The sequence below is a fragment of the Melanerpes formicivorus genome, unplaced genomic scaffold (genome assembly GCF_026170545.1).
Source record: "Melanerpes formicivorus ecotype bairdi unplaced genomic scaffold, bMelFor1.0.p_v2 SCAF_22, whole genome shotgun sequence".
In the NCBI taxonomy this organism is placed as follows: Eukaryota; Metazoa; Chordata; class Aves; order Piciformes; family Picidae; genus Melanerpes; species Melanerpes formicivorus.
This window is the reverse complement of record NW_027142374.1, coordinates 6,440,745-6,457,714: the sequence shown is the minus strand read 5'-3', so window position 1 is coordinate 6,457,714 and position 16,970 is coordinate 6,440,745. Positions and strand designations below refer to the sequence as shown.

The 16,970-nt window shown below is 48.0% G+C and overlaps 1 protein-coding gene across 1 annotated transcript; it reads right to left on the bottom strand.

Moving 5' to 3' along the window:
* Positions 1 to 80: 80 nt before the first annotated feature.
* Positions 81 to 13,690, bottom strand: FGF16 (fibroblast growth factor 16). Its single transcript, XM_068151986.1, has 3 exons — positions 12,847 to 13,690; positions 5,894 to 5,997; positions 81 to 1,419 (listed from the first exon to the last, which is right to left on the bottom strand). The coding sequence occupies exons 1-3, from the start codon at positions 13,355 to 13,357 to the stop codon at positions 1,174 to 1,176; spliced, it is 861 nt and encodes a 286-aa protein (XP_068008087.1). The 5' UTR covers positions 13,358 to 13,690; the 3' UTR covers positions 81 to 1,173.
* Between the last annotated feature and the right edge of the window lie 3,280 nt (positions 13,691 to 16,970).

Genomic DNA, 16,970 nt, shown 5'->3' with positions numbered 1-16,970 from the left:
GGTGTTCAGGTACCATACAAAGGCATTTTGGGGGTGAATATATCCATAGTGATGGGGAAATACTGCGTTAATGGTTAAAGAATGCCAAAAAAAGGGGCTAGCAAGAAATCTACAATATAAAGACAATTTTATTGCCAATAAGCTCTTAAAACTCATTTTTTTTTCTCCTGTTTCAGTAGGACCTTATTCTTCCTGATGAAAATCCGGTCATAGCATCTCTCATTAAAAATAAAATTATTTTGAAATAAATAAATATATAAAATAAATATCATATACATTTTATAAATAGTTTTGTCCTTATGCACAGTATCCATGCTTACAGCTGAATAATGTTCCTCACCCCATTCCCACCCCAACAGCAGGGAAAAAAACCCACGCATCAGGATCAGTCCATGTGGCATCATCAATGCATCAAACTCCCGGGCTGCTCAAGCAGGGACTCCAAAGGCTTTTTCTTTGCAGGTGACCATCCCGAGCTCAGCAGCAGCTCCTGCAGCACTTCTCTGGGCTTTTCTTTTTCTTTCCTTCTTTTCATTTTTAGGTTGTTGTGGGGTTTTTTCCCCTCCTCTCCTTGGTGATGAGGTTTGTTCACCTGCTTGTTCCTTTAGAATCATAGAATGTTAGGGGTTGGAAAGGACCGCTGAAGATCACCTAGTCCAACTCCCCTGCCAAAGCAGGATCACCTAGGGCAGGTCACACAGGAACATGTCCAGACAGGTCTTAGAAGTCTCCAGAGAAGGAGACTCCACAACCTCTCTGGGCAGCCTGTTCTAGGGCTCCGTCACCCTCATAGCAAAGAATTTTTTCCTCATATTGAGGTGGAACTTCCTGTGTTCCATTTTGTATCCATTGCCCCTTGTCCTATCTCAGGACAGCACTGAAAAGAGACTAACAACCATAACATTGAATATTCGGCCTCAGGTAAAGACAGTGAATGAAAATGAAAGATTATATGGCGGGTTCCCTCCCTTTCCCTGCCCCAGCCCCAGCAATAACCCAGGGTTGATATACACTTGAAACAAGGAGGACCAGCAGTGTCTGCAGTCCGTGCGAGTGCTTTCCTACATCAGCTACGCTTACAGGAATGATGGAATGACTATGGAGATAGTGCTCTGGGGAAAAGCTTGGGAGCCCAAGTATGTACACTGCTGGGGCAGCTGCAGGAAGCATCCATCACCTGTAGTGGAAGAGGTCTCTGTACATTGCTGGTATTTTGGTGGGGTCCACAGGCCTGGGTAAAAAGTGAGTGAATTTCTGGTGTCTCTTAGTCCTGTACCCTTCACGGGGGGAGCCATCCTTGTTCAGAGCCACGTAGTAATGGCGCTCCGAGTCCGGGTGCTTGTAGAGGGTCGAGGCGTAGGTGTTGTACCAGTTCTCTTCAAACTGCTCGCGGAAAACGCACTCCCGGGTCAGCTTCTTCTGCGTTGGGGCAATGGTGTCAGGGGAAGAAAAAGACATTTGTGTCAAAAAGTATTAAAACATTACATCTTTTTCTCCATAGATTCATGGAATGGCTTGGGTTAGAAGGGACCTTGAAGATCATCTAGTTCCAACCACCCTGGCATTGACAGGGACACCCTCCACTAGACCAGGTTGCTGAAGGCCTTATCCAACCTGGCCTTGAACGCCTGCAGGCAGGGGTAATCCACAACCTCCCTGTTTCAGTGTCTCACCACACTCACTGTAATTTACCCTTACTTTATTTTCCCAGCTACCTTTTTCCCTGAGGATGGAGACTAGATGCTGTTGGGTGAGAGCTGGGAACAGGCATGAGCCCTACAAGCCAAGACCCAAAGACGTCTGAAGTTGGAGGAGGAGACAAAAGGAGGAGGTGAGTGTGCATTTTGTGAAGGTGCCCCATAAAAAAACCAAACAACAAACAAAACAGGGCCATAATAGAACTCTAAAGCTGACAGCCAAGTCTTTGAGATTAGGGTGTGAGTTTGGAGCTTGGTGCCCCCCTGCAGCCATGTCCCACCACAGCAGCCCCATTCACAGGCACCACACACTCCCCAGAATTGTTCCCGTAGGTGGGAGGCACCCCCTGGAGAGGCAGTGGAGAGCAGATCTGAAGGGTTTCAACAGGAGCAAGCACCACTTTGGAAATTCAGGGTGCAGAGCAGCAGACACTATGCTGGGAAGGAAAATATTCCTCAGACAACAGCATTTTCTGATTTGCCAGGGAGCTGTGATGTGAGGCCATACCAAGACCCCAGAGGTCTGGATGGAAAATAGCTTTCTCAGGGTGTCTAACCCCAGGGAGGATTTACAGTGACGAGAGGTTATGTGATGAATATGTGCCAGCCAATGGCCAGTCCATCCCTGGCTGGTGTCACCATATCACAACCAGCCTTTCCCTCCATCCATCACAGCTAGGAACTGTTGGCTTTGTGTCCCATGATGGCTTTTCAGCTCATGCCCATAGCTCCTTCCCTCTTCCTCCCATCTCCCCACTGCCAGCTACAGCAAGGAGCCCAGCCATATTGAGGAGCACTGGGGCTGTTCTTCTGCCCCAGGAAGACATGTGTGGGTGGCATTGCCACTGCTGTATCACAGAGGGACCTGCCATCCCACCCCACGGGGGACTGCCATGGGGGACATCTGCAGACCTAGAATGCTGCAGTATTGCAAACACTGACCCTGCCCTGCAAACAGTTTGGGTAGTGGAAAAAGCCTCAGTCAGGGCACACAGAGTGCTTGCTGAATGTTCTTGCCTGCAGACCATGTTCTGTAATGTGATTGAGGAGCTCACCTGTGCTCAGACCCCGTTTTGGGTGTTTTGCTGCTTATTAAAAAAACCCCGAGGTGAGTTGTGAGCCTTTCATAAGCCCATGCCACATCTCTTGCCATCTGAGACCTGGGCAATGGGGAACAGGGAGTTCTTCTTCCCAGATCTGTCAATACAGAGCCTTCTTTCCTTCCCCTAGGGGCAACATCTACATGGAATATGTTAGCAAATGTTGACCAGCTGAACTTGTTTGCTGCTGCTGCTTTGGTCCAGATTACCTGCTTTTCACTGGGCTGTTTGGAGGTACAGTGTTTGCATAAAATGAAACAGCTCTGTGGAGAAGGACCTTTGGGTCCTGGTGGACAACTAATTCACCATAAGCCAGCAATGTGCTCTTGTAGCCAAGAAGGCAAATAGTCTCCTGGGGTGCATTCAGAAGAGTGTGACCAGCAGATCGAAGGACGTTCTCCTCCCACTCTGCTCTGCCCTGTCAGGCCACACCTGGAGTACTGGGTTAAGTTTTGGGCTCCCCAGTGCAGGAGAGACAGGGGACTCCTGAAGACAGTCCAGAAAGAGGCTACAAAAATGCTGAGGAGACTGAAGCATCTCCATGAGGAGAAGAAACAGAGATGTGGTGCTGTTTAGCCAGAAGAGCAGCCTGAAAGGCGGTCTTCTCAATGCTCAGCAAGAACTAAAGGACTAGGGGGCAAGAGGACGGGGCCAGACTCTTCTCAGGGATGTCCAGTGAGACAGGACAAGGGGCTGACACAAATTGGAACCTAGGAACTTCCATCTAAATATGAAGGGAAACATCTTGCTGTGAGGGAGCCCTGAAGCAGGCTGCCCAGAGAGGTTGTGGAGTCTCATTCACTGGAAAGATTCCAAACCAGCCTGGACATTGTGATCCTGGGCAACCTGCTGTGGGTGACCTTGCTCCAGCAGGGGGGTTGGACTTGGATGATCTCCAGAAGTCCCTTCCAACCCTCACCATCCTGGGATTCTGTGTGAATCTGAGTTTGGAGAATCTGGGGTGATTCTGTAAGTTGTCACTTATTCAGTGGGATGTCCCCACTGAGCCTGCAAGGTGCTGCCTGCCACTTTTGCTGCTCGCGGCGTTAGCTGCGTGTCTGCCATCGATAGCAAGCTTAACCAAAATGTTGGCACAAGGTTAGCAGGGCTAGGCAGAGAAGCTCTGTCCCGAGGGGACTCCACGTGTCTCTGTGGGGATGGCCAGCTCTGGTTGTATCAACACAGATCAGGCAAAACCGGCAGGGAGGGAAATAATAAACTTGCTGGAACTTTAAAAGCACCGCTGTGCTGTCATCTCCTAAAATACCCATGTAATGCTAATGCTGTCCTTGGGAGCTCTGTTATGGACCTTTAATTAAGAATTCTGTAGTGGCTTTCGATTTCGAAAAGCCATCATTGCACAACCCACGTGTCCCAGAGTTTGAAACACCAGGGTTATTTGGGGACCTGGCTCATGACTCGCGCACAGCCCGGATCGGTGGTTTGTGTCCCTGCAGCCTCTGGTCAGCCTCTTGTCTGCTGTAGGGGATGAACAGCAAACTCCCATGATTGTGTCTTCAGGTCAGTTCTGTTTCCAGGTGAAGTGTTATAAAATGCTATTTTTATTTCTGTGTTGTAACTTGTCACAGAAATATTTTTCTTGTGGGGCTGTTTAGCCTGGAGAAGAGAAAGCTGAGAGGGGAACTTACTAATGTTTGTAAATATCTGAAAGGTGGATGCCAAGAAGGGTCAAGTCTCTTTTCAAAGGTGTCCTGTGATAGGACAAGGGGCAACAGGCACAAACTTGAACCCAGGAGGTTTCACTGGAACATGAGGAGAAACTCTTTTGCTGTGAAGGTATTAGAGCCCTGGAGCAGGCTGCCCACGAAGGTCATGGAATCTCCTCTAGAGAGATTTCAAACCCACCTTGACATTGTGATCCTGGGCAACCTGCTGTGGGTGACCCTGCTTTAACAGTTCTAGATGATCTCCAGAGGTCACTTCCAGCCCCTACCATGATTCTATGAACACAGTCCCCCGAATTTAATTGACCCAGCATGAAACTGATGATTCATAGTCAGAGCTGCAGGGTTTGAAAGCAGAGAAAGGCACAGTCAGGCTGTGTCCTCCTTTTCAGCAGGCACAGTGAAAGCTGTGACTCCAGGAGCAGCCTGAGGGTTTGGCAGCAGAGGTGCTGCTGTGTGGGTGCAGGCTCCAGTCCTGCTTTCCCAAGTGTGCTTTGAGATTTTTTTTGTGTTTTACTGGATTTTGGTGATTTTAAGTATCTTGCACATTTGTGATTTAACTGCTGTCTCCACCTTACCTTCTGTTTAGGGCAGATGTTACTATAGAAATTAAATGGAAAAGAACAGTTACCAGTCCATGTTAGAATCCAGTTGCCTCCTATGAGCATCAGTAACTGCACCTTAAATAGTGAAAGGGTCTGTGGCAGTCTGAGATAGGAATGGGAGAAGAAAAGATGATGGAAACTTGTGGGTTACTGTTATTGTTTGCTAGGGTAGTGGTGGAGTCCCCATTCCTGGAGGGGCTTCAAAGCCATGGAGATGCGGTGCTGAGGGACATAGTTTAGTATTGACCTGGAGGTGCTGGGTTAATGGTTGGATCTCATGAGCTTGTAAGTCTCTTCCAACCAAAATAACTGTTATTCTGTGACTAGGAAGAGCTTATAGATATTCAGGAGTTTGTATGGAGTGATAAACTACCAAGGAGTTTACACTGGGGTTTTGGCAAAACACGGAAAAGTTTAGCCTGAAAAGGGCACTTCTAGAAAATGATGAACAGTCTCCCTGAACTCCTTTTAGTTGTAGAGTATGTTATAACAAAATAACACTTAGACCACAACTTCAGCTTCTGTTAGTGAAATATCTGTAACATAAATGTAAAATCTGCAGACAGGTGCAGATCCTGGCCACATGGAGAATAGAAGCGATGTGTTAAGCAGTGAAAACAGAGAAGCAGTCCCTCATTTCATGCTAAATTTCCCCCCTGCGTTTAGTTGATCCTTGGCACTCTGTTTCTGAAAGGCAAATGCTTGATAAACCCCCCATCCAGTTCCCAGCTCATGACACCAATGAGGCCCCTGTATTGCAGTGTATGTTACATAGTGATGCGATTGGCACAAGATCTTAAACTTACCGACCCATACAGCTCGCCTCTCTCATTCATGCCGAGGTAGAGTCCTGAGTCCACCCCACGGATGCTCACCAGCCCAACTGCCAGGCTAATAAACTCCAAAATCCCTGAAACAGAAGGAAGTCCAAATCATAGAATTGTTTTGATTGGAAAAGACCTCTAGGATCATTGAGTCCAACCATCAATCTAAAACCACCATGGCCATTAAACCATGTTCCAAAGTGCCATGTCCACACATTTCTTGAACACTTCCAGGGATAGTAACTCCACCATCTCCCTGGGAAACCTATTCCAATGCCCGAGAATCACACAGAGCTTCCTGCAGCCCCCAGTTTCCTTGCTTCTAACAAGAGAGTTATTAAATCTATAGTCCCATAGTGTGCAATCTTCCATTTCCACCCTAGGCTTTTCCCTGGCATTGCAGGTTTGCCTTGCCCAGGAGGAATTAGCTTTACTAATGAGAAAAGGTCTGCTAGGTTTTGGTGGTTTGAGTTTTGGTGGTTATTTTTTTCCAAATTATCACCAAGACAGCAAGTGCAGAAACTTGTTCCTGGCCCCATGAGAATTTCAGAAGGCTGTTGGCACACTGGGTTTTGTTCTTCACCAAAAGGAGAGTGATTTTTGTCACCACAGAGCTTCTGTTTCGAGATAACAGTCTCATGTGTTTTGAAGTCATGTGTTCAAGAAAAATAAGTAATAAGTACCAGATGAGATGTTTGTGAGGGCTGTCTTCATCCTGGCATTCCACTGGGATTCCTGCTGCCCCCAAATGTATATACAAGCCTCAAGGATAAAATCACTTCAAAAGCACACACTTCCTCCATAGCCTTTGGAGTTGCTGGTCTTTCTTCTGTCACCCCCTACCATCATTACTGCCAGCAACTCCCTCCTGCCCCACGTGTCCTGCTGCCTGCCCCACCCTCAAGCCAGCCTTTTCCTGGGCCAGCAGTATCTTGTCCTTGCCATCCCCAGCCCTCCAAGAGCAGCCTACGTGGGCTTCAGCCTACAGCCATGGTGTCAGATACTTTAAATAACAAGAGGCAGTCTCATTTCATAGAACCACAGACTGGTCTATCCTGGAAGAGACCTTTAAATGTCACCTACTCCAAGCCCCCTGCAGTCAGCAGAGACATCTGCAACTAGAGCAGGTTGCTCAGAGACCCAAATGGCCTGATCTGGAATGATTCCAGGGATAGGGCATCTACAACCTCTCCAGGCACCCTGGGCCAATGTAAACAAGTTTTCCTCTGGCAAAGAAATTAGCAGGGTCTGCTGCTGCCTGCTGCACCCCCAGTGCTGCCAGCAAGGGAGACGGCAGCAGTTTAGATGGAGGAAACATTTGTAAGGGGGAACCCTTGGTGAAGCATGTAAAAACAAACAGCCCCCAAGCAGCCCAGAGGGGTAGTGGGTGCTCCATCCCTGAAGACATTCAAGGTCAGGCTGGACAGGGCTTTGAGCAACCTGATCTAGTTAGCGATGTCTCTGCTCAGTGCTGGGTGGTTGGACTGGATGACATTTAAAAGTCCCTTCTAACCCAAAATATTTGTTGACTTTAACATCATACCAGACTTCACAGGAAATCCTCCTGAAGGCAGTAGTGGGACTGGGTTAGACTCTGGATGTCACACGCTCCCTAGCTAGAGGTCATGGGCACAGGTCACTGGCCTGTGTCCAGTACTGAATTAGCTGGGAGGCAGCAGCAGAGGAGGGAAGAGGGTTTTCCCCATCCCACCTGATGACTGGAGTACACACATCCACTGACAAGAGCACAAAGTTGTTCTAACCTTTAGCGTGGCTCTGGGTCTCTTAACATAGCTGCCAAAATGTCCAGTCCTGAGTGATTTCTGCTCTGATCAGGTTACTTCCTAAAGCTCCTCTTCAAAGTGTGCCCTAAGTCTAAAATCACCACATGACGAGCAGCCACCTGAGCCAGTTGACTTCAGTGGCAGTCGAAGCTCCTGGTTAACCCTCAGCTTGGGGCATGTCTCTTCTGCTCAGTCAGGCATGGGTGTGATAGCTCTCAGATGATAACTCTATCACCACCTAAATATAGGACAGACCAGGATGGACACCTCTGTCCCCCTTGGCTCAACACAGACTCATGTCAGATGCTGGCAGCTAAGGTGGGTGCAAGAATTCACCTTCTTACCTTATATTGGGCTTTTTGTCCTCATTTTTCCCTGCCTGCTCTGTGGCTTGTGCATCAAATCCAGCCCTTGCTCCCTGCAGCCAGCAGGTGCTTTGGAGAAGAGATGAAATAGGGACTTAGGAGCTGCAACTCCTCAAGAGATGAAAGCAAACAACAGAAAACGTGCTTCATGGTCCAGTGCAGATGTTTTCCAGGCTGAAATATGCCCAGTTACAATGCCCTGGCCTAGGGACACATATAAGCTGCAGATGGTTGAGCTAGATAACCTTTAAAGGTCCCTTCCAACCCAAAACATTCTATGATTCAATATATTGCCTTCAGAAATACCAGGAGCAGGGATGGCAGCCTTCCCAAACCAGGACCCTGGCTCTGTTCTGCTTGCTTCCCAGTAGTTATTGTGGTTTGTTATCTGAAAAGAAGCATGAATGGGGAGGGAAGAGGGTTGAGGGATGGTCTTCTGCCTCTTCTATCCACCAGTTCTGACACTTGAAGGGAGTTACTGAGCTGTTTGCTTCTGTTTTCCCATCTGCAGGACTGAAATCCTGACAGTCACTGAAAATGGGGGAGTGACAATGTCCAACAACTAGAGAGAGTGTAAAAAGTAATACAGAGTGAAAGGAGTACAGGGATACCCAGAAATGGGGGAGACTTTCCCAGACTGGAGACAAGTGCATATTCAAGTGAAAAATATCTGGTAACTGGAGAGCAATGGATCGACTGTCCTGTAAGTACAAACACAGTCCTCAGCACCAGCATATTTTTGGGTTTTATTTGTCTTCTGTCACCAGTGGGAAGCAGGAAAATGCTGCTGGTCCCATTTAGAAACTGAGGAACGTCTCAGGAAGGGAGATCAAGATCTCCCATTAAGCATACCCACCAGCATGCTCTGTACACAGCACATGAACCCAGGTCTCCAGAGATGTAGTAAGGAGCAACCCAGGGGCAGCCATTAGCATCTTTTTCTCTGAGTGGTTGGGTGAGACACCCCTTATCTGATGCAGGTTGGGTAATACTTGGTTTTGCAAACAACATTTCTTCAAGGTGTGCCTGTGACAATCTCTTCTGACAACATCCCTTGCAATATTCCCTTTTTCTGATCTTGGAATGGCACTTAGAGACATGCATGGAAGACAACTGTGTTGAGACGGCATTAAGACCGTAACTGAAACCCAGGGAAGTCAGGAGACAGAATGAAGGCTGAAAAAATGTGGGCGGGTATCCATCCTGTCCTTAACTCACTCCAATTGCTAGACAAAATTGCAGCTTCGTACATCTGATCTCCAGCAGCACAGGGAGCGGCCACTGGGGCCAGCTGAAGAATTTTTTTCCAGTTGTAGCAGTGTATGTTTGTAGAACATGCTTTCCCACCCCCTTGCTTTTTTCTCTCTTCCCCAGGACCTGTCTCTTTGTTCCTGCTTTGTTTAGTCATTCTCTTTGTTCCTTGGGCCTTTCTAGGTAATATTTGGAGAGATTTGGTTAAGACTCCAACTGGTTTCACTTACCACCAAAGTAGTGAATAATCTCCAAAGCTTTGCTGTGGCTGGACCCGCAAACTCTCGCCTTACTTAAACCACCCCTCAAAGAACAATTCAGCTCCTTGCACCTGTCTCTTCTTACATGACTATATTCAGGAGCAGGGGTACAGAAACATCAGATGTTGTATTAATGGCTACAAACCCAAAGCTTCAGCTAAAAACCTCAACAACTGTTCAGCAACAGGTGCACTATGGTCTGAATGTCAAAATCTACAGCAAAACTTTCTCTTGAGATTTCACTGACTTCTCTAGGAGCCTGCATTACAGATCCATCAGCAGGTTTGTGCTCCAGAAGAGCTTCAGTTGCTGCTTTTATTAGTCTGAGTACAAACTCAAGGGATTTTGTCTCTCCACACTTGCAGTTAAGAGTAGCAAACTTGGTGTTGCTTGCTTAATGCTGCTGTAAACCAGACACAAGGCAGAAAAGGAGTAATTCCTCCTGGCAGGGATTGTCCTGGTGTATTTGTCTCAGTCCCATTCTCAGAATGATTCTCAGAGGGGTGCCAGTCCAAACTCCCTCGATTTTGATTCTCCTTTATTTCGTCGTACAGGAAAGTTCTTAGCAAATGCAGTGAGAACAGATGTATTTCCAAAACCACTTTATCCTTGCTGGGCTGATTTAGAAGGAGCTTCCAGTTCAGAGAGCAAATCTGGGCACTCCTCTAGCGTGAGAATGAGCTTTCTTCCAACAATCCTGGAGGGCTTCACCAAATTTTGCGTTAAGCCTCCTCTAGGAAAAATAAGCTGTCCCTCATTGTTCTTGCATGAAACTGTATTTTTACAAGTATAAAATATCACATTCCAGAAGACAGGTGTGATTTAGGAACACTCCAGTCCTCAACAGATGAGAGGGAATAGTTACTGTGACCGTTCAGGCAAGTGTGGTTGACAATGCTGCTACTTCCCTGCGTCCTCTGGCCAGATGTGCTGATACCATGGTACAAAAGAATCCCTCCCTTTAACCCTCACTGTTAGGACCCTGGTACTCAGTTCTGCATCACCAGGGCTTTGCCTCTTTGCACATCAGGTAGCTTCTGGGATGGCACCCACCATGGGAGGGTGCAGGTACTGTCCATCTTCTCCTGAACCCCTTCCGCTATGAAAAGATTGAGATGCAAAGCTTGGTTGTACTCTACTGCATCTAGATACGTGTCTCTGCTGCGGTGTCACAGCCAGCTATGGAGCACATTATCTGCTCGTGGTGTCAGGAAGCGCCTTCCAGCCATGTGGGCTTGATCCACTAAAGTAACATACGGGATTTCTAAGTATTTCCCCAGCTGCCCCTAGATTTTAACTGCTGCCCTGAAACCATCCTTGAGCTCTGCATCTCTCCCCACAGTTTCATACTTCCCCAGGACCACTCCGGCTGCCTCTTTCTGGGCTAAGTTACTGCTCTCCAACTGCCGCATGCAAGATTGAGGAATGCATTGATACATGACATCCTAATATGAACCATACCAGTAACACTGGAATTTAAATACTCATGGCTACTGAATGCAGATGGTGAATGCTGTGTGCCAACACATTATTGCTTTGAGTCTTTGCTGCAGTGAGGTTTAGTCCAACTTTATCTGCACATGAGGATTCCAGTCTAATCCTTTGGGGCTTTGTCTTGCAATTACAACAAATAACTATTTATTTTACACCGCCTTTGGGAAAACCCTGAAGCAGAAAACTATAATATTTTATATCTGAAGTCTGGTCTAGTTTACGTAGCTGGATGCTGACTGCTAAAACACTTAGGGAATGCCAGTGTTTCGATTTATTGAAGGCACTGTGTGACTTAAGCTTAAATGTGCAAACCCCATGAAAAGTTTCACCCCATTTAACGTGTTTTTCCCAAGTTTCTTTGGAAACACACTGATTTTACTGTCTTTATAAAAAAAAATGGAACTGAGACAAACACTGCCATTTGGAACGGGCTGTTAACTTGTACAAAGATAAGTAAAAAGAACTGATAGAAATACTACGTGGCAGATTGAACTAAACCCAAACAGATGCAATGGGTTTGTTTTCAGTTTCTTTTAACGTGGAAAGCCACTGTGTGCTGCAGCACAAAAGGTGAAAAGATGTGTGTCTTTCAGGAGGTAATTAAAGAACACTTGCCCCACGAGGCTATTAGTACCTGATTCTGACCCGCGGGTTATGACTTTCTTGTTGATTTAGGCAGGGACATGCTACGCACACACCTGGTGTTTATGGAAAGCACAGTACAGAGATAAGCTTCTCCAGCTGTTCCAAAAACCTGCCTTACACCACCAACAATAGCAGCAGGAGTGTTCCTGAGGTATAAGAAAGGAACAGTTGCAAACAAGTAAAGGCAAAAAAATTCCTTTCACCGAGGAGTTAAATCACTTGAAAACTATAAAAAGTCTTGCGAGCACTTCTTGCAACCTGTTGACAACATAGCTGAGCTCACTGGCCTGGGACTTGTTGATAGCTTACACAGACACCTGCACTAGATGCTGAAGTAGCGGGAATTTTTCTGAGCTGTGCTCAAACTTACTGCACTACTTTGCCTGTGGCTTGGGATGCATTTTTTGAAGATTACATATAGTCTCATTAGAGATCCCTGCTCTTATGTGACACTGACACAGGCACTGCAGTCTTCCAACTGCATCACAGACAGCAAGGTAAATCCACGGTGCTCTGCCTATTGTTCCATCTTCTCTTTCCTTTTGGAGATCCCCTAAGCGGTTTTCTCCCTTCAGCTTCCCCTTTCCTATCCAACAGCCTCCCCAAACTGACACCCACCCGGCCAACTGATCCCTGCCCGCTTTCGAGGAGACACTCTTCTTGTGAAATTCATGCAAATAAAAGAAACCAGCTCGCAAACATCTGCAGAAGCAAAAACCAAAAATACGAAAGGGGGTAAAAAACCCAAACCAAAACAACCGAAAAAGCAAGGAATTTCTTTTTCCAACGTGCTGTGCTCTCTTTTGCTTCTCTCACTGGTAACTTCAGGGGTACTTCTGAAGTTGCTTCCTCGCCAAACCAAAAAAATGTTTTTAAAATTTGATTTTTCCCCCCTGCCATAGCACGTTTTTGTGCACCTGCAGGAGGGCTGAGTGCCGGGAGAGTAGGAAATTAGACATAAAAACTCCCGCATTGCTGGGGAGTGAGCGCATTTGTTTAGGAGTCTAATTATATCCGTCCCGGGATGATTTATATTAGCGGGGTAATTAATTCTGTACGCGGGGCACCTGCTCCCGCCACCGGCCTGGCCCCGGCACCGGCCCGGTCCGTCCGCCCCGTTCCCGCCGCCCCCTTACCGAAGCGGCTGTGGTCCTGCCGGGTGCCCTGCACCGTGCCGTTGGGGAAAATCTCCAGGTGGAAGCCGGTGCGGCAGTAGAGCTGCCGCCGCCGGAGGATGCCCTTAAGGTGAGCGAAGTCGGTGGGGGAACCCCGCTGCAGCCGCCCCTCGATCTGTCCCAGGCGCTCGTTGAGGAAACCGGGGGAGTCAGCGAGGGGCAGCCCGGCGCCTAACCCGGGGGGAAAGCCGTGCAGGTCGGGGTCCAGCGCGCCCAGGAAACCGCCCACCTCGGCCATGGGGGCCGAAGCCCGCGGGCGGGCGGGGAGCGGCGCGGAGCAGAGCGGCCCCTCAGAGTGCGGGCTGCGGCCGCCGGGCCCCGCGCTGCCGGCCCCGGCCCGGCCCCGCGCTCCCCGTGCCTCGCATAGCTGGATGTGTCCCGCGGTCGGATGCAAACTGCACTTTATATACGTACACACTCCCCTTACATTGACATATTGGATATTTAAATGCAAGCCACACCTCACTGGCATCCCCTTTGGCTATTGCTTTTTTTTTTTTTTTTTCCCCTTCTTCTCTGATCCATTTGGTGTTTTTTTTCCCTTCCCTTAAAAAAAAAGAAAAGAAAAGAAAACCCAGCTTCACTCCCTCTTTTATTACGAAAAAAATGGCAGGAAAAAGCTACACATCGCAGTGAGGCGTAACAACTCTTGGCAGGTCCCCGCGAAGCGGCCGATGAAATCATGGAGTCCCCGCACGCACCTCGTCGCTGCGGCCCCGGCTCCCCCGCACCGCGGGCACCCTCTGGCCCTCTCCCGGCTCCCCCGCACCGCCTGTACCCTCCGTCCCACTTCGCTCCCTCTTTGCCGGGTGTCCCCTGCTACAGACCCGGCAAGAGGCCGTTAGGTCAGGCCGGGTCTGTCAGTGCTGCTGCCGCCGCCTGAGCGCCTGCCCGCGTCCCCGTTATCCCGTTCCCCCCTGACCCCCCAAACGGACACAGTGGAGAAAAGTAACACGTGAGAGAGGGGCTGGAGATGCGTTTTTCAGATGAATATGTAAAGATCGAAAGCGATCTTTGTGAAAAGCGATCCCGCAAGCTTTACGGCCGGGTTTACAGGCTGCGGGAGGTGAAGGAGGGAGGGCGGGAGGCGCTGTCCCGCTCCGCCGCGGGCTCCCTCCCCACCTTCCCCATGTTGGAAACAGGTGTTTCCGCGCTCTCCCCCGGCCCGCCGACACCGTATCTGTAACGGCAGCTGCCCGGCCGCGCTGCAGACAGACGGAGTGAGGCTCGCGGAGACGGGCGGGGCGGGGACGGGGAGGAGGGGGACACACAGACAGCCCTGGCAGGGAGGGAAAGGCGCGCGCGCCGCCGCCCGCCGCGTCCCCGCCGCTTCCCGCCCTGCCCGCCAGGCGGCGCTGCTCCTCCCGCTGGCCCGGGGCGCAGGGGCTCGCGGCTGCGGCCGCCGCTGTTTGGTCGCAGAGCTGAGGAGGCCCCCGTGGGCTAGGGAATCGGACAGGGCCTTCATGTCCCTGAAGCAGAGTGTTGCCCACGCCAGAAAGAACCGCAGACAAACCCTCAGCAGGTCTCAACCCTCCGCAAGCCTTCTCTCAAGCAAGGCTCTTCCCTCAGCAGGTCTCAGCCCTCAGAGAATCCCACACGGTGGATTACTCTCTCAGTGGGTCTCTTCCTGCCTTTTTCTCCTGTCAGACTTGTGGCTGTAACGCACCCGATGTTCTCGAGCTAGTAAAATCTGCAGAGGTGTGTTTTGTTGGCTCTTGGTTTATCATGTATAGCTACTGGCTTCAACAGCCTCTGGATCTGCCACAATATCCTTAAACCCAAATCCACACAAGTATGTTGAGGAGCACTTAGGATGCTGAGAAAGGTAACAGAGCTCAATTACATTACAGTAAAATCCAAGATAAACTAAACCCCACAAACCTGCATGCTTAACTAATGTGTAACAAAAGCAGCAAAATCCCCTGTCCAAGCTGACATTCCTTGCTTAACTCTCATGATTATGGTCAGCTTTTGAAGTGTCTGCTGTACATTTTATTGAGGAGTTGGAGAGGCTGGTACAACATGCTGTACTTAGCCACCACAAGATATGGAGGAGGTAGTTTTCTCTCTCTCTTTCCTGGTTTATTTATGTTTACTAAGCTGAGGAAAAAGCAGAGAGATTTGTGTCCTGTATTGTTTGAAGAAAAAAAGGCACTCCTTTAAAAGAAAAAACCTGTTTATTGTTTTTCATGCATAGAATACATGAAAGTCATCATCAGTAATTCCTTAAAGGAGGATGGGAACCTGTGTACAATTTGTGTCACAGAACATAATGCATCACAGAATTAATTTTCTGCTCTGCTTTGTTTCAGCTCATGCAGTTCCCCCACGTTTCTTTTTTGATTGCAGCTTGGATTTTCTACCTTGGGAACAGAAATAGTTACTGCCAAACTGCTCCACCTTTCAATTTACTGAAGAATTAGCAGTGATATTTACACCTAGCTTGCTGAAATGGCCCTTTGCTGAAATGGGCCCTTTCTCACACACTGCAGAGGTGTCTGTTTAGCCAGGTACTAAAAATGTTAATGGCATTATTTGCGAAATAATTACTGTTCATGGAAAGGAGCTGCATTTGGGATCTGACTATAAAGTCAAAGGAAAAGCAAGACTGGGGTCAAAGCAGTAAATTAATTAGAAAAGAGTATGATAAATAAATGCAGCGAGCAATTGTAGATACTGGATATCCACTGCCTGGTGCAATTCCATTTGGTTAAGAAAAGAGCAAGACAGCTGAAAATAGTTGAAGTAGCAATGGCCATGAATGAACAATCAGAAGTGAAGAATATCTGAGGATAAAGAAACAAAGCCTTGAGCTTTAATAAAAAATACTTCTGCTTCCTTAACACTTCCCATATTGGGATCTCAAAACAATTTATGTACACTGATGAATCAAGCCTCGCACCCAAGGTCATGCTGCCTCTCCTTTTTTGCCAGACAGTTGCTTTTTCCACTAAGAGCTGTTCAAAGGATATTGATGGCTTTCTGTATTTGTTTGGGATTTTGGATGTGTAGCAGCACTGCTGGAGCAGTAGCTCTGAGCAAGCTTCTGTACATCCAGAAACCAGACATGTCCACTGTGCGTGTGCGGGAGCCCTTCTGCCTTTTGTTGTGTGGCGACCATCTGTGCTGCACATGCAAGGAATGTCTGAGCTTTCTCAGCAGACAAATAGGGCAACCGCCTTTGTGAGGGGCTGAGTAAACAAATTTCCTTAAGGGGAGCAGAGGATGGTTTATTGGGTTTTATCTTGTATTGTTTTTACTTCAGCCAGTATTGTTATTATCTTTTGTAGTACCACTTCCAGGCCCTAGACCCTGTTTGTGCTGCATACTGCGTTAAGAAGTGCGTCACAAATCTGAATCCTTGACCTGAGGAATTGCACTGCTCTGGCTCATGGAAGGATTTCTAATGGAAGGCAGCATGAATGAGTGCAACAGAATTTCAGTAAGTGTATAGAGGTACAGATACATTTTTGTTTAGAATAGCTGGTAGAATGAAGGTAAGGGTCTGAAGATAAAGCTCCAGACTCGCCAAACTGGCTGTTGGGATGAGGTGCCTAAATAAATGGTGTGATTTTCAAAAGAGGAAGTACCTACCTTTTGCAGTTATTGGAAACAAGCACGGATCTGATGGTTTTAGCAATCCCAGTATGGATTAACAAATAGGAAGCAGAATCGTTCTGCCTCACCTCTGAGTCACAAGAACCCCCATTTGGAGAGAACTGCTGTAAGATCTGTAGACCTTAAGGAAACAAGATACGGACAAGCAAATGAACATCAGAGCTTTGTTGACCCTCATGTATGCAGTTTTGCCTTGGTCCTGTCCCATTTGGAAACTGCAGGTACTCATTCTCCCTGAAAGATTACACCTTTCCCTGCTGTGGCGAGGTACAGATTTGAGTCTTGGCTCAAATTGTGGATGCTCATTTCCAAATACTAGATGCTGAATGAGGAATGGGGAAGGCTTCTTCATTGGGGTGAACTGGTGCATAATGCAGTCATCTCCATTTGTAACTATTTTTCTTGGGATTTGGGGTGTAATTAGGGGACTACTGAGTCATTAGGAGTTCAGTGTTTGGCTAAGTGTA